The following is a 27,035-nucleotide window of genomic DNA, read 5'->3' as shown; positions in this document are numbered from 1 at the left end:
TAGATTAAGTAGCGACACGCCGCCATTTTGGTGACTGCAACTCTCACTGTAGAAATACAGGAGATTCCATTCTTAAATGCCACCTTTTATATATCAATAATTTCATTTTCTTGTAGATTACTTAAATATTTACTATTTTCTCTTTTAGTTCTTTTTCTCTCTCTCTGAAATTGTGTCTTATTTTTATTATATTCAGTGAAAATAATATCTCATCTATACTTTAAAACTTTCTCTTTAAATTTGACTTATTAGAACACCGAAACAACCGGTCATTATTAATTTAAAAATATTAAACGAATAAAGTAAAAAGAAAAACTGAAATGGAAATAGCGGATCTAGTGCAATAATACTTCACCGTTCAAACTAGTCAACAAAATGGCGACTGTTTACTCATGTGATCGGCGACAGCCAATCAAAATCGAAAGCGGCACAAAGGTTGCTAGGAAAAGAATGACGTTACCTAAACTAGGTAATCTAGGGCATTATCTCTTTTAACTGCCGAACTGTTTGTGCTATAGACAGAAATTTAGACAATATTTCTGCAAGTGACAATTTTTACCTAATTTTAATCGAAACATAAAATTTGTTAAAAACTTGAGTTAACATTAGGCATTGTTATAAATAAAATTTTAGACAAATCTGTTTTTTTTCTTCAAATTTTTAAAAGATGGCATCAGTGATCTAACTTATCGAACTTAAAGCTCTATTTAATCATTAAAGGAGTTAACGTTCTTATCTATACCTTCTTATTTATCGATAAATAAATGTCTGTATGTTGGTCCTTTGCAGATTTCTCAACCATCCGACCGAAAGTGATAAAATTTGACAAACTGATGGTTCGAAGCATGAGAAAAGTCACTGTCGACATTGCAACATTCTACTACGAGTCGTTAGAGCGGTAAAAATGAGATGAACTTTTCGAATTGTTTAAGTGTTAGCCATCGTTCTAAATTAAACAATAAACGATTATATTATAGTAAATATTCTAGAGATAAGATCAGGGATATTTGCTAGCTTATAGCTCTATTTAATAAAATGCGTGTTATTATAACTGTATTTTTAGAATTATTCTCGAAATTGAGGTTAGGGACTGCAAATTAATATTTAAGTGAGGAAAAAAAACTTTATCATAATTCAAACTAAACACTGGGGAGTCAAGAGATGAAAACACACTTGATTGATTTATAAATAGTGGGGATTTTGCTTTTTTTTAAATCTTTTTTTTATCTTTCCGTTGGCCACTTAGAATATTAATTTTTCAAATTTGCTTTGTCCTTATTCAAGTCCAGTAAGTATTGAGAAAGAGTACCGTGTTTTGAGAGTTCAAAAACGTGAAATTCTTCTTTAAGTACTTCAAAAGTACTTAAGACATCGTAAGTACTTTCGAAGCAGATGAAGTTTTTCCATTTTCAAATGAATCTTGTCGCTTAGTGTTATTTGTTTAATGTCTCTTGTTTGTATTAGAACTATTTTATGTGCTTCAGAGACAAGCAAATCAATTTTTAAACATTGATAGGATAAGTTAAGTAATTTTTTGCTTTTATTTTAAGGAAAATCACTGTATGCGCATCAAGATACTTGGAGACTGTTATTACTGCGTATCTGGTCTTCCTGTCTCAAGACCAAGTCATGCGACGAACTGCGTACAAATGGGGCTGAGCATGATTGAAGCAATTCGGTAAGCATAGAATAAAATTTGATTTCGTTTTTAATAATACACCAGAAAGTATATGCGTATAAAAATGTATAAGGCATTTGTTATGTAGAACTGTTTATCATCAAGTAATAAAATATAACTTTTATTTGATTTTAATAACGTGTACCATACATTCGTTTAAGTTTTAGTTAACGTAAAAAAATAAAGAAGCAAAATATTTTTCTTACAATACTCTTTTTTATTCCAACTAAACTTGAAATGCTTTTAACTGAAATAGATTTTAAAATATAATGCATTTTTTAATAAAATTTTTTATGAATATGAAATGATTAAAGAGTTAGACTAGTGAATTACAATACGGAATATATTTTTCTACCGCATTATATTTTTTAACAGACATTAAATGCTTTCGTACCGCTGATTTCAAATTTGAAATCGATTTTTCTCTCCAATCCACTGTTTTTCTTTTAAAGATATGCTTAGCTTATTCTTTGTAGAAAAGTGCAAGTTCAAAACATATCAAATGACCCCTGTTATATATAACAGAGGATCACATAAACGTTGCGTCTCACTTCTAGGAGAGTTACGGCACATCATCAGAATAAAAATTGCATAGAAACTCATGTCCGAAACTCTTGTCATACGTCGCCATAGGCGGTTCCCTATTATGAACTGTTTTTTCATGTGCTTATCATCAAACATTTCTGGACATGGGTTCATATGTAATTCTAATTCTGAATATGTGCCGTAACCCCTCTTAAAGCATGAGACAATATTTACGTGACTTCTGTTATATAAAATATTTTTAATCGTTTATAATTCGTCAAAACATAGTCTAAAAATGTCATTTGAAAAAGAAAAAAAAGCGTCTCCAGCATTAGGAGTAAAATTAATTTCAGATTTGAAATCCCCAAGCCCGAATGAAGCAAGATCAAGTATTTGTGTAAATGCAACGAAATATTTGCTCCCCAGTATGTAAATTTTTATAAATAACTAGATTTTACGAATTAACACTTGTTATAAAGTATTTTTTTTGTATCTAATAGCATAATTTTTCTTGATAAAATAAATCTTATTCAATTAGCATGTAAATGGTATACAAATGTATCCTCAGTGATAGAAAATGCGGATCGTGTTGAACAATAATATAGTTAAAATTTGCCTTATGTCATACTGTCGTGCAAATTAATCCTTCCTAAACTTTATTATACATTATTATGGTTTAATCGGAAAGAAAACAAGGTTTAGTTTCTAACATTATTAAAGTTAGACCAAATTCTCACCGTGTTATAGTTTAAGGTACCGACATCATTTTTTGTAATCGAACCAATTTAATTTTGTTGTAGTGATAAAAAATGCATATATAAATATATAAAAATGTTTTTAAACTGAAAAATAATGTTTTTATTTTATTTGCAAAAAAAAAAAATTTGAACGTACATGATAATTTAGTAACATAAATTATAACGTATTAAAATAAAAATTAATTTTCAGGGTGGTGAGAGAAGCAACTGAAGTTAATGTAGATATGCGAATCGGAGTGCATACTGGAGATGTTCTCTGTGGAGTTTTAGGTTTGAGAAAATGGCAGTTCGATGTTTGGTCAGACGATGTGACTCTTGCTAACCATATGGAATCAGGAGGTGTCCCAGGGTAAGTTTTGTCAAATTCCTTCTAATAGGATTATCTCGCCTCGGCATAACATGCAAACATTATTAAGCTCCTTAGTTTAGCTGATATAAATAACTTATTGCATTTATAACTTTCAATGAAAATGCTCTATTCATTAATCAAAATGAATACGGCAGTGAAACGGGCCGGGATAACCTGGTTGGTAAGGCACTGGGCCGATGTCCAAGTGGTCGTGGGTTTGATCCTTGCCAACCGAAGACTCCCCATGTAGTAAATGGTGACTGATGCACGTTAAATCTGTCGAGTCTCAAAGTCCTCCATGTTCCCATAACAAATCAATATCTCTGGGGGTACTGAATTGGAGATTGATCGTTCTCTGATTCAGGTTAAAATTACGATCTGTGGATAAATGAATGGGCCCGTCCTATAAACGGGTGTAACGTATGGGTGTGGCAGAAGTCGAATTCTTGGTCATAGATGGCGCAGCTGGAAAACAAGAACAATCGCACCCTCTCTACCTTAACGTCAACAACAACACGCCACTACTCTCCGTTCCACAGTAAAATGGTCATTAAAGGAGGTTGGTCGTTCTTAGGGTTTACCTCCATTGACTTCAAAATGCTATCGAAAGCAATGATTTTTCTCAAACGTTTCTAATTTTACTCTGTGTCATTTTCTTTTGCGGGGAAATACCACTCGTGTTGGCGTCATGAAAACGGGATCGATGAATGAAATTTCAATAAAAATGATCTTTACTGATATAATTAAGCGTAAAAATTTTTTTTAATTATGAAAGATAGAACTATTTTAAATAAATAAACAAGTATGTTTTTTGTTAAAGTTTGTATTTAATTTTATATCATAAAAAAGCTTGTTTGAGATGCTCAGTTTTTTTATAAAATAATTTTTTTTTCTAACTTAACTATCATTTCTAAAAATAAATTATAGATAGCTTCGCCTTTAGTGCATTCTGACTGCAGATCTGGTGTGCATTCTGCTTTAGCGCATTCTGACTGCAGATCTTTAGTGCATTCTGGTTGTAGATGTCCCTCAGGGATCACTAAAAAGAGCTCTCTAAATAAGAACCACACACAAATATTTTGAATTTACTTATTTGTATTGTCAAAAATTTTTGTTTTGATATTTTTTCGTGTTTCCTTATTTGACCTTTTCCGCATTTGGTGTGTAGGACTGCCCGGTTGCTGGGAGAGGTTTTGATGCTCTCTCATGAAGGTTTTCTTCAACACAAAAAAAATCCGTGTCTCCCAAAAGTGGTCATAAATGGAAGAGGTCGTTACACAAAAGTGGTCGTTCCTGGTGGTTTCACTTTACTTCAGAATGGTTATTTAATAATAAGATCTTCAATATACTCTAAACAAAACTGCATGGAATATTTAAAGAACAAATCAAAAGTTCATTTCCATTGTGAAATATTCATTTTAATTAATGAATAGAGTGATATTTTATTGTAAGTCATAAATCTGTGAACCCTTTTATAAGCCACTGTATGTTGACTAGAAAAGAATTTTTTGGAGCTTCTAAATAAATTTCGAGTGACGATATACGAGGGTTTCTAAAATGCTTAATTTTATTACTGACGATAAAGAACTGAAGCAGCTAACCTAGGATTTCTTCAAGCAGCAGAAATGGGAGTTCGACCAAAATGAGAATATTCAAGTTTGCAAAAAAGAGGGCTAAATGGTTCGGGATAATTTTGCTTGACTGTCATATCGAATCTGAAATGTACATACATATTGCGCACGGAAACTCGTACACTCTTATAGTTAACTCTTATAGTTAAAGTTCAAATTTTTTTTTTCTTTTGAAAATGTGTAATGCTATTTGGTGCACTATTTCTAGCCTTACAATAGAATTGCTTTTATACTTTTCACGTAAAATGATATTTCTATTCTTCATAGTTAAAATTTTTCTTTTTAAAAGAAATTTTTTTAGTGGCTGACAACTGACATTTTTGAGTCTAGCTCCATTTCTTTTAAAATATTTCTGTGCAATAATAATTTTTAATATTAAAAAAAAAGCTTTTGAAATATCCTCTTTAAGATGCAAGACGCAGTTGGAATTCTTAATCTGTTTTGACAAACTCACAGACACAATTTTATTCCATTCAATTAATATTTTAAATAATTGAAACATTGCGTAAACTATAATTTAATTTATTCAAGTAATTATAGTTACAAAATCATGTAACAACAAAAATAATTTAGATTTACTTTTAAAAATTATTAAAAGTAAATTATTACAAATATAGCTTTTTAGTTGAAATTTCTTATACTTTAAATAATACTTTCAGAGTAAAAATGAAAATAACACTAAGAATGCGAGCTTAAAGCTTATCTAAAATTCAGTTTTTATTATATTACACAAAAAAATAATAAAGGAAATAAGATATATATTGTTTTCTTGGTTGTTCTGATTGAAACCAATGTTCATTTTTTATATAAACATTTTGTCCCAAAAGAAGCTGAACTTACATATTTTTATGTAGATCAGGTCGTTACTTTAATCAGTACTGCTTTAAGTCAAAATTTTTATTCTAGCATCTTTGTATTATTATTATTACTATTTAATAAAATAGGAACTCTTTAAGAAAGCGGTTTTGCAATTTGAAGTGAAAAAGTAGACTTAAGAAAAAGAAGTAAATCTTAATCATGTAAGTTTGTTTTATGCTTGTCCCAAAGCAGCTTGGGTTTTACATTTATGCGACAACTGCTTTTGTGTCTTTTTCTAAGAAAAAGTGAAGAAGCATTTTATTGTTGCGCTAAAAAGAGATTTACTCGGGTTTTTAAAAGAGGGCAACAAAGCTTCCGCTTTACAAAGAATGATCGATAGCCTTTATCATCTAGGCTTTCTGTTGTTCCCAAGTTGAAATGAATGACTCAAGTGAATGAAATGATAAAAAATAAAGTTCTTCTAACAAGGTATCCTTTTTTTCGTTAGGATTTCAAAAAGTATTTCTTTTCTTTTTGCATAAAAAATACAGACGCTCGATGAAAAAAATAAAATTTGTATTTCTTCGTGAAAATAATTTATTTCAATGACAAAAAATTTATTTGCTAGTGTCCCAATATACAATCTACCTTACTTAACTTTGCCGTTACTTTAAGGATTAATAGGGGGCACCACTAAAATTTTAATGAAAATAGTTTTCAGGAGAAAATATATATAATTTATATTAAATAAAATAATAAATTTACTAAAAATAAAATGTGAACAATATATAAAAGACTATTAAACTGTTATTAATTTATAAAATGTATATTTATATTAAATATGATAATAAATCTTTCAAAAATAAAATGTAAACAAAGTTGTATGAATGCGTTTGTACGTCAGACTTCATTTCTAGCACATTTAGAATTTTTTCTACATCGAGTACAAACAAACTATTGCAAGCTATTTTTCTTTGAGTTTGTCGCAACATAGCATTCGGCTTTTGCAACATTGAATGACATATTTACTTAAATCCAAAATGAATTTTAAAACAAAACTGATAGTAATGATTTTACTTAATTTTAAAAAAGTATTATAGGGATGAAAGGAATACAGAAAAAATACATCCAATTTACTCACAAAAAGAATAATTTAATGAATAAATATATTTATGTGTATATTACCCATGTCTCTTAAATATAATATTTATATGTGTTTATAACATACTTGGGACAAGATCGAGTTAATTTTTTGTGATAGTAAGGGAATATCGAGTGAAAGGAAATTCGAAGCTCCGACACGGAACAATAAAACAACCTTAACACGAAGAAATAGTGAAAAAAAAGAAGCTAGACACCAAAATGCAAGCTGGCAAGAAGAAGAGCATAAAAAGAAAATTCACAAGAACAGAAGCAAGAATTTCACGTATCAGTGAATCAATCGATAGACTTAAGTAACATCATATAAGCTGTTGTTGGCTCCCACTGTTTGCTTATAGGACTCAAATTGCGAAACAATTTTATTAACAGTTCTTCTGAAAGTTTCTATTCTATTTTTTGAGAAAAATAATCGTGGACTAAAACCTTAGACATAACATTGAATGCATAATTTTTTAAAGATTAATTGTTTACAAATAGTTTTAACATCATATTCTTAGTTTTTTTATGCGTTTTTATTTACTACATCCTCTAAAAAAACTTGCCTTTTGTTGAGTAAGCTTTTAAAGAATTCAATAAGGTATTCTTATGAAGAAAAATAATTAAAATACTACTACCCATTTAAATTTGGCTTTTGACAGCCAATTGTTGTTTTTTTTTCATTCGAGGAGAGAAAAATGTGTACAAATATTTTAAAACTAAGAAAGAGTCATTTGAAAGATACTTTTTGAATAAGAAATTATTTGAAACAGGTTTTCTTGAAAACCTAAAATATTTTTCAATATCCGATTCTAAAAGAACTCGAAAGCAATTTATAAGTAATTTGAGTACTCGAAACCGTTTTAAGAAAAGAATGAAAAAGTAAATAAAAATGCGTCAGAGACACTACATAATGTAATGTAGAGTGTCAATCATACTAAAATCTACGGTATCAACTATTCGTTTGCTTTAAGTGTTGGAGAAGGGCGTTGGGGCTCGTATAGTCAAGAGAAAATGCAAGAAAAGCACCTTAGTGAGATCTTTGTGGAACGTTCTTACGAATTATCATTCATGAATTCTATCTTCTCAGAAAGAAAAACGAGTTAATTAAGAGTAGAAATAAAATTATCCATAATTTTCCGCTCGTATTAATACATATTCCAACAATTAAAGAATAATCAGGGATGTTTTTGTTAGAAATACTACGCGGGCACCACAAATTTTGAAAATAAACGTGTTACTTGGAACTATAATCTTTCATACAAACTCTAAATTGGATTTAATTCTAGAATCAGTACATATTCAAATATATTTTCATTTCAAAGCTTTTTATTCCCATACAGCAGCAGAGATCACAGAAATATACCTTTGTTAAAAAGGCTTCATACTTTTAATTCAACAAACCATCGTTAAGTGAGAAACATTTCGTTTATGCCTGCAAATTTGCAAAACTAATAGACTGATGCTAATTGCCTCGATATCAGATATTTTAACTTCATACATCACTTGATAATTTCCCTTTCATTTATTTGCTCCTTAAATTAGTCTGAAATCTCTTTCATCCAAAATGTTTTCTTCTGGATGCGGCTACTTGTTATTCTAGGCAAGGAGGGCACGTAGAAGAAATGTTTTTCCAGCCCAGCTTTATCCGCATTCATATTCAACAAGAGATTGGTGCTGGTATTTTTAGTACTACTTATTTATATCTTGGTTTAGTTGTTTCTTTATTACGTAGAAAGAGCGAATGAATTATAATATATGAATTCACATTAATTGAACTTTTTTCTACACACATTACACTGTTTCGCAATATTGTTTGGAGCAATATTGTTGGAATAGTCTAAACAATTAAATTGATTCACTGAAATCATTAAGCTTCGCTTCCACTTTTATATATTTTAGGAAGTTTTTGTTTTTAAACAAATTTATTGCGCCCATTAGAAGAGAACGTTTTTTGACTTGTTTTATTTTTTGCGTATGATTTGCTGAAATTATTTTGAATGCATGTTATGCGGGAAAGGAAAGAATAAAGTACTTTTTTATTAGCTCATAAATTATTTAAATCATTGTTGTTCAAAAATAAATTATGTAATGTTTCATATGGTATAAAATATACAATTCAAGAGAAAATTATTGTTTAAGATTTTTAGTTGTTACAAATTTTAATTTTCTTTTCTTTCAAAGGATCGTGAAAAATGAACTTAATGAGAAAATTTAAGCAGAATTGCTTTACTAAATTTTTAAAGTGAACTAAGTTGGAGAGTCACATTTGTGAAATAACTTTTTTGCAAGAACTACATTTAAAAACAGTATATTTTAAACTGTATTAAGTAAAACACAACTGAGATTTCCTCAGTAGAAAATGAGCAGTTTTATAAAGGGAATTTATGGAATCCGCAGGAAAAAAAAAGAAATATTAATATTTATATTATTCTCCAAGTTTTCACCTAAATTAAAAACAATTGCTGAAATAAATTATGATAAGCCATGCGAAAATTCCGTTTGATAGTGATAACACTTTGTTTTACTGACAACAACACATAAATGAAGATTTAACAGCTCACATATTGGTATCAAAACAAAAATTACCCTAAAAGCTGGAATTTATCAATAAAATAATCAAAAACTATAAGAACAATAAAAAAAGATATATGTGTAACTTAAGCTGTATTAGTTATACATGTTACGTCATATTTAAAAGTAGAAGTCTAGTTGTTGTTGGCACCCGTTTCTAGTTAAATTTTTAGCCCGTTCCTTGTGCCATAATCTTAGTATTTCTAAACATTCATGGCTGAAAAATGTAGCAAATCCAGCAGTTTTTTTTATTAAAAAAAGAAAATGTTAATATTTGATATTGGATTTAAGCAATACATCTGTTGGGTCACACAGTCCTCCATGTTTCTAAAACAAATTATACCCCTGAGGTACTGGATTGGAGATTGATTGTTCTCTAGTTCAGATCAAAATTACGATCTGTGGATGAATGAATGGATTTATGAATGGGTCCGCTCTATAAACGGGTGTCATACCCAGGTGTCAACAATGACCATATGACCAATGACCACGTATGGGTGTGACAGAAGTTGAATTCTTGGCCATAGATGGCGCCAATGGAAAACAAGTACATAAGTACATTAATGGCATACAACAACAACAGATTTAAACAAAACATCTGACCAAACCCTTTTTTTTAAGTCCACTTTCTTGTCCACTAGGTTAACTTTATCGCTTAAATCGTGTTTCCTCTTTCTATTTGTTAGTTTTTGTACCATGTATAAATAAATATCATGCACGTTTGCAAAGTGATTTTAGCTTGTGTAATTTCCTGCGAATTAAAACTTTATAAAATATTTCTGACCTTTTTAATTTTAAATAGTATTAATTTAAAAGTAATAACTTTCTCTCTATACAAAAAAAAAGCACGAATTATTACTTTTTATTAAAAGGTTGAAATTATTCTGCGGATATATGCTTTCTACATACGTTTTATATGCTCAAATTTCAAATATTTTTCAATTATTTTAGATGTGTTTTGCACATAATACCATTTTCGGATTTCTATTTTCGTTTTTTTTTCCAAACTCATCCCTCTTTTTTGCGTTAATATAAAACATGATTCTCTTTTTCATTTATGTGAGTTTCAACATAGTGTTATTACAAACGTTTCGAACGTATACATATCTAACTATAGTGTAACCGATTATTATTATTATTCTTGTCTGGAAACTTCACAGTTGTAATCTTTGAGTCTAAAACTTTCCATTCTCTTACTTTCGGGTTCAAAAGTATTTTATTTATCTTTTCTCTTAAACAGATTTTCTGTTAATTACTTTTGTTATACTTCACACATCTACATCAAAAGTTACAGTAGAAAATAATAACAAAAAGTCTGGATCTTGAAACTGAATTTTTCAACAAGATTTAGCCTTTTGCCATAATTTCAAAAAATGAAGTAATAGTGTTAAAAAAACAATCGCTTTCTCGGAGTGGTCTGAAAATTCTTGAGATCTTAATTCATGGCAAAATTATGGACATCTGCAAGCAATAACTAAAAAAGTCAATTGCTTAACGAAAAAAAAACCTGATTTGTTCATCATGGTATGAAAGAATTATCGAAAACTAAAAAGAAAAGAAAAAAAAATAACTGTATTGAACCTATACTAAAATGAGTGAAACTGATTTTGAGAGTCAAGTAATAGCATATTAAATATTAATAACGGGAAAAATGTTTTAACATTTCCTATCAACTGTTATTTTAAAATACGATTTTTATTTGTTTAAGACGATAACTATTATTTTTTCTAACATTTACAAGTGTTTTAACAAATTGCCATAGCTATGTCATTTTAAATAATTACTAGAATTTAAATAAATAAATGATAAATGAAAATAAAATTTCTTTCAAAGTTTAAATCACTATAAATCTTGGAAAAATATCTTGCGTTATGACAGCAAAATCATAATTAAAAAACCAATTAAAATGCTAGATTAAATTCACTAAGAACCTGAACGAACTACAGTAAATTAAGTAGACAGAAAGTACCTTCTAATCTTTATAACGCTACATCAATCACTTTAATTTATCAAAGAAAAGTTGACGGCACTTACGAGCGTAGTTGAAAGAGCTATCTCTGCCTAAACCATCATCAAGTTTCACGGAGAACTTACGGAATATATGATTTCATTTTGTTAAAAATTTCGTGTTGTTTTATGCAATAGATAAGTGTATTTCTGAATTTTACAGCCTTTTCTTTTTGAAATTGAAGTAGTTGCAGCGGAAGATATTCTTTCAGTAATTTTAGAGTAGAGTGAAGTACAATTTTGCTCAAATTTGTAAGACAGAGAGTTTCTTAAACATATTTTTTTATACCTTTTCTCAATATTTTGCATTGATTTAGGTCGAAAGAATTGAAAAATATCCTATTTAGCATCTTCATAATTCTTCATAATGTTATGAAAACAGCATAAAACACTGGTGTCTCTTTTCTGCTTTAAAGGTAAAAATCTTCCAAACACGGCTCACTTTCAAAAAAAATTTTTTTTTTCAAATATGCATTTATTTGCAGTTATTTACATCTAAGAGAAACAATTATTTATCATTGAAATTTCTTTGATTTTTTTTGTTCGATAATTTTTTAGAAAACTTACAATTTTCTTTAATTTTTTTTCTTTTCGGTAATCTAACAGCAATTTTTAAATAATTATTGGACTGTTTTTTTATAATTAAAAAATCTCAAAACATAATTTCTTTGAAATTAGGGCGCCAGAAAAAAATATATAAAGGGGACGCTGGTGTCCCATATGCGTCAAAGGTTTAAAATGATGCTAAGTTGAACTTTAATTCGTATTTTTGCATTTTGTAAACTTGATCGCCCGATACTATGGTTCAACAACCACGTAATTCAATTTAGCTTTTTATGAAGGTTGTCACAAATGGGTTACATGTTGCATCTACACTCTATAACAAAAAAATCGGCGCACCAAGAAGGAGTTGTCCGATTGAAACGAAAATTGGTGGATACGAAGACAATATACAGAATAGTAAATGATTAAAATTGCAGAACAATTGAATAATTTATTGCAGAGTTACAGTAACAAGTTCAATAAGGTGTTGACCTGCCTCTAGCCTGGATACAAGCTGCCACACGGCGTGGCATAGACCGATAAAGCTCCCGGATGGTCTCTTGCGGTATTTCCTGCCAAATTCGATCCAATTGTCGAACGAGGTCATCAACATTCCGTGCCAGATGCAATCGCCTTCCCATCATATCCCAGACATGCTCGATGGGAGAGAGATCTGGTGATCTGGCAGGCCAAGGAAGAGTTTGACAAGCTTGCAGACAGTTCTCGGAAACACGTGGCGTATGTGGTCTGGCATTGTACTGCTGAAAAATCAGCCCAAGGTGCTGCAAAAGGAACGGTCGCGAAACAGGTCTTAGGATGTCGTCGACGTACCGCTGTGCAGTAAGTGTACCTCTAATGTCGACCGAAGGGATTCGGCTGTCAAAGGAAATGGCACCCCAGACCATAATGCCTTGTTGAGGGCCGGTGTGGCGTGCAATAGTGAAGGCAGGATCCCCCCTCTGCCCTGTGCGTCTCCAAACATGTCTTCGATGATCGTCAGGACACAGTTGGAAGCGGGATTCGTCGCTAAAGACTATACGTCCCCAGTCGGCATCATTCCAGCCTGATCTGTTCAAAACATTCATGCATACGAAATTTCAAAGCAATCGGAGGATTGCTTCTTGGTGCGTCGATTTTTTTGTTATAGAGTGTATTTAAACAAATAAGAAACAACCAAAATAAAAATTTCATAACGCATTTGTAAAAAAAAAATTGAATTAAATTGTATACAATGCGAACAGGTTTTAAAATTAAAGTATTTGAAAACAAATATTTTCAATTTTAATTTTTTCACTACTTTTCGATAAAGTTTGAATATGTATTTACCTATATAGAATAAGGTTTAGAAAGTCTTATTAAAACCGGTATGGAGCAACCAGAATCTTTCTCACCAAGGTTACTTTTTTTGCTTCAAGATTACAATCCTTGAAAGTTTTTTGAGAGTAATTGAAATAAAATTTAAGTGTAATGATCGTTTAGTTACATTTTGGGAAGATTTGAAGTATAGTTGAAATATAAACATGAAATTTTGTGTTATGTGGAAAGAAAAATTTTGGGGACACAAAAAAAAAAGTTATTTCTTTTCGATTTCAGTCATAAAATTCCTTAAATTTCATTAAAGAAAACGAAAAAATATTTAAAAGTACTTTTGATTAAAAGCTTCCATTCGGAATAATTTTCAATGTTTACGCTCACGAAAACTTACTACTTTACATAAATCATAAAAAATTTCAAAAAGCAATATATAGGTAGAAAAAACTCCTTAATACTGAGATGCAGATATTTATATTATACTTTGAACTAAGATTATCTAAGCTAGTAGTCTAATTTAAATATTTAACTCAGTATTAAGGGTATCATTAATGCTAAGATCATTAATCATTACTTCAAGTAGTCGGTAATAGAAATAATCACAAGCCTGAGGTATAATTAGATTGAGATGTTGTGGATTGAGTTTCTACAAATTGTAGAACAGGATGAAATTAACATATTTACACTTCAGTTGCTGTTATTACTAGGATAAGCTAACTGATGAACCAAAGATAACAAACTATATATATTTCAATGGTTACAAGTTACTGATATAATAGAATTGTAAGTTTAATGTGTCCTATTTCTTAGGCAAGTTAATTAACAAAGCCTAATGATTACATGTAAAGCTTACTCAGTGTGAGGAGGCTCGAGGATTAGAACTTTGGAAGACTAATTTGATGCACTGTACAAGTTATTACAGTCTCCAATTCATTTCAATTTGTGGTTTGCACTGCTTTAAATAGTTTAAAGATTCTTTGTTTCCACATATTGTATTTATCAAGCTCTTGTTTATTCAACTTAAATGAATTTAAAATCAACTCTTTTATTTAAAAGGAAAGTTCACATAACAAAAGCAACTCTTCAGCAATTAGATGGACAATTTGACGCTGAACCTGGAAATGGACATCAAAGGGATCAATATTTAGCTGATCATCAAGTTGAAACCTATCTTATTGTGCCAACCAAAGTAAGAGTTTTACAAATCATATTCTAACACCCTGATTGAAATTAATACTTACAGTTATAAATAATTTAAAAAACCGTAGCAAAGAGAACACATTTAATAACTTTTGGTCTACTAATCGTGTTTCCACATACTAGAACTCATTCATAATGGTTCGAGGATCTAACCTTAAATATGCTAATTAATTTGTGTAGGCAAGTTACAAAATCAGACCCAAAGCACAATATTCTCACATATGTTTTTGTCCGATGGATTTGGGTTCTTGGTTAAAATAGTAGTTGTTATTTAGAAATTTATGAACCCAATAGCGTAAATAGAGAGTAGTTGAAAGATTCAGCCCCTTAAATGTTAAATTTACATTTTGTATATATCTGTATATTCTCAGTATATTTGTCATTGATATTTATTTTATCATCTAACAGGAATTATTATTTATTTACCTCTTCATATAAGAGAAAGATTCGATGTTTGAGTAATTATATTTTTAAAAAAAAATTAAATATTAATTTAAGGACAACAGCTTTCAGTTTGGTATCAAGTCAAGACCAATCAAACATAAACACATGTTTTAGATCATCAACCACTTGCAAATGCATTTAAGAAGAAATCACAAGTGATATCCTTTTTATCCTGAAAATTAATTTTTTTAGTTGCAGTTTTTTCTGTCCATCACTAAAATAGAAAGAAAAAATTGAATTCTTTATGTACTTAATTTAATATATTTTTTATTTTATTTCCAATGAGCTGCACAGTCGGTCTTGCCAATGAGCAGACCTAGTGTGTTCTCCAGAGGTGGTATATCTTTCAGGATCACCACAATGGGTGAGATACCGTTGGTCATGTTAATTTACGTATAGTTTCTGCCACACTAGATGGCAGCACCGAGACTCTATTTGGATGCTAAAGTGCAGTAAGAATTTAATTTTGCCGGAAATGCCAAGAGCCAATAAGGCACTCCAGGGATCTTTTACATGCCGCATAATCATACGACATGGCCGTTGAGGTCTGGGCCGGGATCGAACCCGCAGACTTGGGCTCAGAAGGCCGACGACAAACCAACTGCGCAACCCAGCCACAACTTAAATTAATATGCTAAATAATATATGCCGGTTGTTAACTATTACTTGTTATTTTAATCTGTTTTTTTTCCTCCAAAATTTCTATAACAGAAGGTTTGAGTAATCATACCTTAAACGATAGATTTTGACATATGTAAGTGTCAAAGACTAAATCGAAAACAGGAACAACGTAAAACAGAGGGTACTTTAAAAAATATTTAGAATACCAAGAAACAATCAAAAAATCGAATTCTAGAATTGCTTTTGGACTGTCCAGCTTACTGATTCAAACTGGATTATTTTAGCAATTATAGTTAACATATCTAATTTCCTACATGCTTAATTTTAGTTGACCAATCCTACATTAAGTAGGGTAGTTTGAACAGTCTTAAACTCTTGAAAAATCTTTTATAAAAAGGGCCATTCATAATTAAACAAAAAATTAAAATACAAAGAGTTAAGAAACATTATAAGCTGTCAAATAATTTCGATTCAAAAACTTTATGTTAAAACATATTTTCGTTAGAAGCGGGTATAACTTACTTCTTTAATGCTTACTGATTAAAATTAAAAACAAAGAAAAAAATAATTAATAATTCTCGATATTTTTCAGTTAAATCCCATAAAAATATTATTGAATTAAATTATAAAAAGAAAAAGAGATTATTTGCGAAATTAGAGATTTCACCGAAAAATATTCATTTCATGTTATTTGACTTTTAATTAGTTTACGCTACCCAACAATTTTTCCTGTTTGTTCTGCTTGCCTGTCTCTTGGCATTTTCTTAAGCTTTGTGTTATGAGCCTATAGAATAATTTTCTTTTTCACATAAACAAATGTGTTGGTAGTTTCACCTTTCTTCTTAAAGTACATTCCATTAAAATTCTAATTCAATTTTCATTTATTTTTTGAGAGAAAGTGCATTAAATTCGTCCTAAGTGCATAAAGCTTTATATTTTCTTCTCTTCCTTCCGAAAAGCATTTTATGCACCGAAGAATACAGCGAGAATTTACATCAAGTTGTCTTCTTTTCCCCTGTTCATGCTTTAGAATATATTAAATATTTATTAGTTAAGCATAATTGATTAGGTATTATATTTGTCGTGCTATTCAAAAATATAAGCAATATTATTTTCATAAACGAATTAAGCAATTTTGTGCAGAGCAATTTCACTTTGTTGATTTATAAGCAATACTTAATTTAGTATTTTTATATTATTTTCAATCTTATACTTAAGATATTAAATAGTTTCAAGGAAAACAACTTTACAACTTTTGCTAATATTGGTTACATTATAAAATATTAAAAAGTATTGCAGACACAAAATTATAATTTATATATATATATATATATATACCCTTGTGTGCAAATTAATAACTAAAACAAACTTTTAAAAGACTTTTTTTTTCGTGTTTTTTAAAGAAGATGTTTTGGGGTTGTTTCGGTTACAATGGGGTTGGACCTTTGCAGCCTATTGACGGTATGATGCGTTCTGAGCAGTACATTACTATTCTGGGTAAAAAAGTCTTTCCAGAGTTGAAGAAACGATACCCTGATGGAACAGGGATTTTTCAACAGGATTTAGCTCCTTGCCATACGTCCAAAATTGTCAAGAAATTCATGTCTCAGAATCAAATTGAGACATTGGAATAGCCAGGGAACTCTCCGGATATCAACCCAATTGAGAATCTCTGGGTCATATGCATGAATCGCCTATTAAATATGGACTGCACAACTATGGAGAAGCTAATCACGGCGTTAATTCATGTGTGGTACAAGGACACAAATATTATAAATGACTGTAAAAAATTAGTGGAATTCATGCCGAATCGTGTCCAAATGTTAATAAAGTGTCGTGGAGATCATATTATGTACTAAAAATGTTTGAGTTTGTATAAATTAATTTGAACAAAGGTATATATATATATATATATATTCATTGGAGAAAATAGAATTGAATTGTGATTGCTATGTTGCTTTAGTCACGTTTCTAATTTTTGATAAACTTCAAATTTTCTGAAACGCGTTCTTTCAGTGGAAGTTATAGAAGTATCCTTTACTATTCGTATTTCAATATTTATAAGGATTCAAAATGATATGTTTTCTTCTGTGTGATATTTTTATTAGAAGCCTGAAAGCCTTGTTCCAATTCTTGGTGAAGTTGATCTGCGTCGTAGTTTTCGAACTAGAATCTCAACGAAAATGAGTAAATATATGGAATGCTGGGGAGCAGACAAGCCTTTTGCTAACATATCCGAAACAACTCTTGCCAAGAACATTCGTCTCACGGTAAAGTTTATTTTTAAATTTATTTAACTTATCAGAAGCAAATTATGATCATTTTTCTAAAAATTTGAGAAAAACTGTAATCTTATTTCCAATTGTTTAAATTTTAATTTTTGTACTATGAAAGAAGTATGAAAAAAGCTATCCAAGTAGAAAGTTTTATCCTATTCAATATTTACAAAATAATTAGACATAAAGTTACATATTTTAACTATAAAACTGGTTCATTGAATATGAATTGGTTGAATGTATAGGTATAAAAATGATATATTGAATGTACGTTGGTTGAATGCATAAGTATAAAACTGGTTTGACTAAAGCAGGGTTTTGAACAGTTCTGTTTTTTAAAAAAATTTAATTTTCTATAACTGGTTGCAATTTTTGTTTTTATATTTTCACACTTAGAAGAGGGAAAACTAATTTACCCTCTTTTAAATATTGACGTTCAGCTTGCATAATCTTGACAATATTGTTTTAAACTTAAAATGTGTTTTCAAAGAAATTGTAAAATAATATTTTCTCTATATTTCAGAGCTTAGCTCTAATTGAGACGAATCTGCTTCCTGGTACAGATTCGGGATTCAGTTGCAGGTAAACATTTTGAACTATACTCCCGGCAAATAAGCTGCAATAACCTGTTATACATTGAAATCTATAGTATCAGATAATGCTTTTTATCTCTGAATTTGGTGACTTTCAAAATTTCAAATTAATTTATAATTTGCGTACTTAATTATAATATATATTTTTTTTAATTCGTTAAATATGAATCAGTATTCACGAGTTAGACTTATTTTATTCACTAGGAGCTTCAGGCTTTTCAGAAAAATTAAGAGTATATTTATAAGTAAGGTTGAGAAATTATTAAATAAAGAAAGAAGTATAATACTAGTAATCTATATACAAAGTCTTACGTATCATAACTATCGACTAAGAAAAGTAATAAACACGCGAAAATAACATTCAGTAGTCCTTAGTTTTGAAAAATAAAAAACCTGAAAAGACCAAAAAATATCTTATGATAAAACTTTGAACCGCATGAGATAAAATTTTTACTCTAGAATGTATACACATCAATCGCACAAATGCCACCCCAACGTCTATAATATTGGATTGTAGGAAAGATAATTTCGTTTTTTTCCTTTAAGGGACTTCATTATATTTTTTCACAATCAATTTTACACTTAAGCAGCATAATCATTACATATTTTGACTGCTGATATAACAAGGCTTTCTCGTGAAAAAGTTTACTTTTTTTCATGCATTAGTTTTCAGTTGATGCTCTTTCAAATATGAAATGTGAAAGGCAAACTTTTTGGCATATTTTGCTTTTCACCATCAAAAAAGAAAAATACTGATCAAGCAAGAAAAAAATATCTGATGTGTATAGAGAAAAAGTATTGGTAGTGCCAAAACTACAAAGTTTTTGGCAGTGCCAAAATTACAAAATTGGAATTCGGAGAAATTTCTATCAAGATGCACCACGCCAGTTTATACTGATAAGACACAATAAAGACATCAATTTAAGCAAATAGATGAATAAATAACCCCCGAGATCATTGTGAAATTAAACTTATTAAATTCGATCGATCATGGTCATTTGTAAAAGTTTAAGCTACACATATGGTTTTCTCATGTTCTTACTGGAAGAAATTTATGCCGTCGCGTTGACGTCTTGATTTGCAACTCAAACGTCAAGAAAATAGTTTGTTTGCAACAATGTTTCGACATCTATAAAGTTATTTAGATGGTAAAAGCTTTACTTCAAATAAGGGGGTCAAAAATCACCTGCATCAGTATTTTGCCAGCAAAGGACAAAAATATTATGCTCGTTGAATCAAGTTACTCCCAGAAAGATGACAGAAGGTATTAGACCAGAATGGACAATATATGATAAAATATTTATTCACTATTAAGAAACATCAGCTTTTCATTTTCATGAAAGAAAGAAAAAAATAAAAATTACTTTCCGAACAATCCAATACACAAAAAAATAATAAAGCAATCATAATTCGTTTATCGTCTGCTACAAAAGATTTGTAAAAGAGAAAGGTTTAGATATTTAAATTCGTTAAAGTAATTACCGTTAAAGTATTTATGAGTAAGGTCTCAAAATGTGTTGAATTTTTTGTACTTTTCAAATATATAAATTTTTTTACTATAACTTCAGTGCAAAAAAATATAAAGATGTTTACTTAACGAATTAAAGAAAAACGAGGAAGGCTTATAACGAACGTTTCCGAAGCATATGTATGCCAATAAGAGAGCCAAACTTAATTTTTGTTTTACTCTTTTTTAAAATTTCGTTATGATAAGTTATTTTAAGGATTTACATGTTATTTCTGATTAAATACTTCACAATTGATGCTATTCTTTTCAACAGTATTTTCATTTGTTAGCTGATCACAACAAACAAATTACTACAATGTAGCTAACAAAACTAACGATAGAAACTAGATTATTAATTATATTAATATGAACTATTCCATAATGGCAGAAAATTTTATAGCACTCTATATACGATGCTTAAAAGGTTAGATTTGACGCGAGTTAAATTTTCTATTAAAGTATGCTTTTATATATGCTACAAAAAACTTACAATATTAATAAATAAAAAATGTGAATAAGGTAATAATTTAGCAGTTCAGTTGTTTGAATTTTTAAAATAATTTTTATTGATTTATCAAATTCTTAATTTATTTAAAAATAATTTAAAACGTTCAATTGAAAAAAAAACATATTGAGAGATGTTTTATTGAAATAAGAAAATTAACTATTGAATATTTGAAAAACAATTGGAATCTGTGTGTGTGTTTCCAAAACATCTCTCTTAATTCAAAACTATCTCATTAAGAGACTTGGTAGAATAAATGTAATTTTTAAAAATGCACAGTAATTCATATGCAGGTTTAAATCCAAATACATAAATTTTCATGCACTACTTTCTAATATAAAGTAACATCTCTGAATTTTGTTTTTGAATTTTATTGACATCTTCTTCCTTTAAGTCCTTGCAGAGATTTAGATTTTGAGTAAAATTACTTCTCACTAATTGAAATTAAATAATGTGTGCATAATTTTTATTTTATTCTGCAATAAATTCTCAAGTTGCATAATTTTTTGATTATTTATTTCAGAAATATGCACAAACATTTTATAAAGATTAGCAACAAAATTTACAAAAAATACAGAGCGACTCAATCACGTATTTATTTATTTAAAAAAAAGACTGGAAATAATATATTAAGCAATTACTCCTTTAAATGTATTATATAGAGGAAATTCAATTTTAATGATTTCAAACGTGTTTAAATGTATTTTATCTTGTAGTATTTATTTCGTATTGAAAATATTTTAGAATTCAGTTATTAACTACATTAATTATGAAGAACATTCATTTATGTAATGCTGATTCGTGTTGCAAGCTTTTATTTTTAATATTTTTGCAGACAGTGTGAAAAAAGAGAAGATTTAAATCCCATACTCCTGAAATTCTATGATTCTAATTTAGAGACGTCCTTTAGAAATCAGCGTGATTCCAAATTTCTTTACTCCATGGTTTGCGTCTGCGCTGTTTTTCTTTGCAACGCTGGAATTCAACTACTGGTTTTTAGCTTGTAAGTTCAAACTTCAAATTTTCCTTTTCATCTAGCATTGCTTCAAAAACATAGAACAGATTTTTTCAAATGCTCAGACTGTTTTGAATAATCTTGTAAATACTAAATGGCTTTCTTGACTCCTGTATAAATAAATAGGAATGCTTATTTCTCACACTAAACTACTCCTTAAATAATATTTTTAAAAGCAATTAATTTTTATGCATCATTCAGATCATGATAGAGCAAAAATATTTTTATATTACATCTACGCTTTTAACATTGAAATAAAAGTTTTGTATAAATGATTTTAATTGCTTAAAATTATCTGTATCTTCGCAGATCTTTACCCGTTGTAGGAACACTAACTTCAACTCTGGTTGTGCTGGGGACGTTAATGGCTGTTGTATGGATTCAAAGAAATCAGGTACGTTCAGATTCACTTGTTTTTTTGATCAAAACTATACGGAGTGTTCTATAGTCACTACCCTTCATGTATATTTTTAGAGTGCTTGTAAAAATTAAGTGAAAATGTTGTACAAAGTAGGTATAGCAAATTTATACATTTAAGTAATAAGGAAAGATAAAGGCTTTCGAAATCTATCGAATATATAGCTTAGTTGGTTGATGAACCTTGGAGAGGTCTTTTTACTCTTATATGTTTTCCGGTTTTTATTTTGTCAGTCTCGCCTTTCTTACTTGTGTTTTTGTTCTTTTTTTTTTAAAGATTTAGGAAGCGATTTTTATTCTCACTTAAGTATTAAATTTGACTTCGTTTTTGAAACGGTTTTAATATATATATATTTAGGATGGTCAAAACGAAACACTCTGTCTACTTGGTATTAAACTTTAAATCAACGTGGGGCACACAACACTATTGTAACGTAGAGCAATTATGTATCCTCTTAAGAATGCAATAATTTAAAGAAATTTTTGCATTGATGCCATTTTTGTTATTATCATAATGTATTCTTAGTTAGTTATGATTTTAAGAAATTGGTAAAACACTTCCACTACTACTTTGAAGAGTATTTAAGTTATTTAAGCTTATTTAGAAACACGCGGTCTTTATTTTTGCATAATTTATCAGTATACACATTCGAGAACTATTTTCTGAAAATGAAGTTTCACATTGATGTCTGTAAACATTTATTGAAGCTTGTAAACATTCTGCTAAACATTTATTATTAATGCAATTTTCATCATACTTTACATTTTTATTGCTCTAATTAAATGATAAATTTAAAATTTCATAAAAACTCAAATGTTTGTGAGTATAGAAATCAATGTTTTCAGATAACTTCGCTAAAAAAATAGTTCGCTTCTGTTTTTCCTAACGAAAAATATTTTTTTACAAAATTTATCTTGAATAAGTGATTTTATATTGAGAAAATCTTATAAGTTTTATTGCAAAGTTTAAAATGATTTTAATTGTCTCAACTTTCTTAACCAAGTTACTTGTCTAAAAAAATAACAATTCAATAAATAACCCATTGTTAATATGTAAAATAAACAATTCAACAATATGTTGATAATATAAAACATTGCTTATGATAGTGTTAAATTTCTTTGAAGTCAGAGTGCTTGTCTCATAAATGGATGAAGATATGAAAAGTTAAAAACCAAAATTGTGTAGCAGGGATTTTTAACCAATGGGTTGTTCATAGCCTGACAAACAGCTCCCACAGATGAAGTAAAATAATAACATCACGCACCTTAACTTATTTCCCCTAATTTCCTTGGAAGCATGTGCCTCATTGATAATTACACTTTTAACTAAATAAACGCATGATATTTTACAATGTTAATCTTTATGAAAAAGGAATATTACTTGGAAAAGATAATGAATTTAAACTAGTGCTCTATGCGTGAAATGGCGTTAACATCATTTAACTTCTGAAAAGTTTGCGTTGTACAGTGATGTTATATTGAAGAAATATTTTCACTTAAAAATTTATATAATAATTTGGTCATTCATTTCAATAACCTTCACTTTTCAAAAAAAATTTTCATATATTTCCAAACTAAATATCTATTTGAATAATTTCTATAGTTTGCGCACTTAACAACAAGCATTATAACCTATCTAAAATTTATAAAAGCTCATGAGAGAGAAGCTACTTGCTATAATAGACATTAAAATAGTGTTTTTGTTCTTTAAATAAATACGGAATCAGCATATGTTCATATAATTACATCATTGAAAAAAAAAACTGTACGTTTTAATTTAAGCTCATTGCCATCAGTTCAATTCAAATTTCGATAAGATAATGCAATAAAGCTACTCTCGAGATATTCAAAGAAATTCTGTTGGCCTTTGATATTTTGAGTAGTGACATTCTTGTGATTGCAGCGTAGGAGCAGCAACAGTCATCATTCACACTCTCGAGGTTCTTGTTCAACTGACGTCTCCTCCAATCATGTGCTGAGAGTTATCCTCTTCCTAATCGCCAACACATTCATCTTCGCATCATCCTTCATTAATATGGTGAGTTTCCTGTCCGTCCCTACGTCAGTCAGGGGACATTATTTATCTATTACTTCCTACCTCTCGTAAGGGAAAGAATGTATATATATATATATATATATATATATATATATATATATATATATATATATATATATATATATATATATATATATATATATATATATATATATATATATATATATATACATATATATATTTAGTCTCGTCAGATCAAAATTAATTTTCAAATTCATCAACTTTTGATAATTCTTACAGCAATAAAAAACTATTAAATTATATTTTCTGCCGTATGTCAGACCATTACAACTGATCTTTTTGTACAGGCGTTTGTTAATTTTGTTTTCAGTCTACATCCCCCTATTAATAAAACACAAGGTGATTAGTTTTTTTTTTAATTCTTATAATTTCCCGTAGCTGTAACATCTGTTGGCAGAGTTAGTAACTTACTCTCTAATTTGATGTGAACATATTTGTGGCTCCCTAAGCAGAGTACAGCAAGTTTTGAATTTATATTTCCTTCCATCAGCATCATCATTGGCATGACAGTCCGAGGTGGGCCTTAGCTTTTTTAACGCCTTTCTCCTTGCTGAGAGAGAAGTCAGTTCATTACCAATTTTTTTTTTAAATCCACGTAAATGGAGCATCCACGCAACATCTCCTTCCCTTAAGAGATTTTTCGAATCATCGGACATTTTTTTTGGATACTCGATTTAATTGTGATACAATCAAAAAGCTTTTTTTAATGCAATTTTTATGTTTTCTTTATCATTATGGTTCAAAGTGCATATTTGTTACATTTTGAGAAATATGCATAAAATATGTTAAAATATTCACTATACTTATAAAATGCAAAAAAAAAAGAAATTTTTAAGAAAATATAACTTTTTTCATTTTTTTTCTAATGTTTATGAAAAATTACAATTTTAATAGGTAATGTGTGTCCCAGAAGATAGTGATTTCAGAGTTTCGTTGAACGAGACGCTGAATTTATTTTCCAGGCAAACTCAGGATCTTCCGCCTCACTGCCGGTATGGACAGGTAAATTAATATTTGAGATTCCATTTGAAAATGCTTTCATAAACACCATTAATGTTTCGGTATGTTTATCTTTCCTCCTACTTCAACTTCTAATAGCGTTGTACATTTCTATTTATTTGAAGTGCTTATGCCTTCCTTATAAGTCAAAACTGACATATTTCAGAAAATTTTACAAGTGTATTGAACATTCATATTACTTTAACCAAGAGATGTCTCAAAACTTTGACTGTTAGTTAAAAATAAGAAAATTAAGCCGAATTCATATATTTAATGTATCTATAATTATGTAAATTTAATTTAATATAATATAATATTAATTCGATTAAATTAAATATAATTAACTAATAATCATATGTAGTTATGTAAATTTAATTAAAAATGAATATGAAAAATGTTACCCCGAGACAAGATAAAGTAAAAAAGTTTCTATAATTTCACTTTGGTTTCATTAAATCCCTGTCGATTCTGTGCTGCGGGTATTTTGCAATTTAAATTTAGACCACTTTCCGATTACTTAACATTTCCTAAAATCGCTTGAAATATATTTTCCACTAAAGTCGTTACGATAGGATACTATTTTCACCACACATGATGATAAATTTGTGTAATCATCTGCTGATAACTTCAGAAAAACAAAGCAATCAATGGCTTTGTTCACATAAATGTGGGCAACAATAACGGCTTTCGTGAGATCAAGAGGAGAAAAAATAGAGAAAAATCACCAAACTTTCCATAGAAAATTATCTTAAAAAGTAAATTAATTATAGGTATTGAGCTAAACAAATATAATTTCATAAACCAATCACAATCCCTAGAGTATTTTAACATAACATTACTAGAAAGAAAAATAGCTATATAAAAAGCATTCACCCCCCTATTGGAACACCTAAATCTGATGACAATACTGGTTTCAATTGTTTCCTGAGCACTGTTAGTAGAATTTATCATCATTTTAACACCCAATATAATTCAATATCAATAAAAAATCCGGCACCAAAAAGGCGCTCCTTAACAATTTGAATGTTTAGTTTATTATATATTTTAATTTCCTGGTAACTCACACACTGTAAAACGAATATTTCTGCTCGAAGAAGAACTAAAACAAATTATAAAATGGATTTAAAAAAAGAAACAGAACTTAATTTTGAAATTAAAGTTAATTGAATCGCTTTATAGAACCGTTATTAATATATACATATTGCTTAACTAATACATCTTCTTATTAATTTCATGCTCTGAATATTTTATGATTAATTAATGCCTGATAACTTTTGCCAATACTTTTTTAAATGTAAATTTCAGGCCCACATATTCCCAGCAGTTCTCACTATAACAGCAGTCTCCTTATTTTTGAGGATATCCTACTTGTTGAAGGTTATACTCATGGTGATTGATATCATAGGATTTGGATTAGCATTTACTCTAGTCAGACCAGATCTTTTCGCGGCTAATTTGGAGGACAACGATGGGTACGTAACACACGCATTTATTTTTCTTATCTCTAAATTTTAAAAAAATATGAGCATTAAGTGAAATATTTTTTGAAGTTTATTTTACGTTGTAAGTAAAATGACAGACCATTTATAAAATCAAGTAAGAAAAGCTATAAAAATGTACTGTTTGCTGCTTTCTTCTCAGGAAAATAGATTTATTTTCATGAACATCCTCATCAAGCTTTACAATGAAAGTGACTGTTAACAAAATTCCGGATTTTCAATCAATTTACGACATATAAATTTTTTTACTTCATTTTTATAAGGATTTTAACGATATATATTTGAAAGTGGTAACTACGAAACACCCTGTATTATCATCATTATTGTAATAAAAAGTGTAATGGAAATTATAAACATTATTTTTTTTACATCCTTTTAACTCATAAAAAATTTACTTCTTTTGTTATTATTAAGGATAAGTACAATTTTTTTTGCATCACTTAGTTTTAATACTGAAAGGATTTGCATCGAATACGATATTTTCTAGATATTATCAGAATTATGATATAAAATATTAGTCAAAAATCACAATATGATTGCATTTTCATTTTTGATTGCAAAGTTAAAGTTA

At 29.1% G+C, this 27,035-nt stretch overlaps 1 protein-coding gene across 1 annotated transcript in view; it reads left to right on the top strand.

The window, feature by feature from the left end:
- Ac76E (adenylate cyclase type 2 Ac76E) overlaps nucleotides 1-27,035 on the top strand; it is a 187,062-nt gene that overhangs the window by 142,609 nt on the left and 17,418 nt on the right. The window contains exons 7-16 of the mRNA XM_016069209.4: nucleotides 1,551-1,678; nucleotides 3,152-3,310; nucleotides 14,368-14,500; nucleotides 17,685-17,846; nucleotides 18,376-18,434; nucleotides 21,293-21,460; nucleotides 21,782-21,866; nucleotides 23,793-23,927; nucleotides 24,861-24,968; nucleotides 26,271-26,437. Of these exons, the coding sequence (XP_015924695.1) occupies nucleotides 1,551-1,678; nucleotides 3,152-3,310; nucleotides 14,368-14,500; nucleotides 17,685-17,846; nucleotides 18,376-18,434; nucleotides 21,293-21,460; nucleotides 21,782-21,866; nucleotides 23,793-23,927; nucleotides 24,861-24,968; nucleotides 26,271-26,437 (1,304 nt within the window). The remainder of the gene's footprint in view (nucleotides 1-1,550; nucleotides 1,679-3,151; nucleotides 3,311-14,367; nucleotides 14,501-17,684; nucleotides 17,847-18,375; nucleotides 18,435-21,292; nucleotides 21,461-21,781; nucleotides 21,867-23,792; nucleotides 23,928-24,860; nucleotides 24,969-26,270; nucleotides 26,438-27,035) is intronic.

Source organism: Parasteatoda tepidariorum, chromosome 3 (genome assembly GCF_982258835.1).
Source record: "Parasteatoda tepidariorum strain Cologne lab strain chromosome 3, Ptep-v5.0, whole genome shotgun sequence".
Lineage (NCBI taxonomy): Eukaryota > Metazoa > Arthropoda > Arachnida > Araneae > Theridiidae > Parasteatoda > Parasteatoda tepidariorum.
The sequence above is the reverse complement of the archived record's forward strand: the minus strand, read 5'-3'. Positions and strand labels throughout refer to the sequence as shown.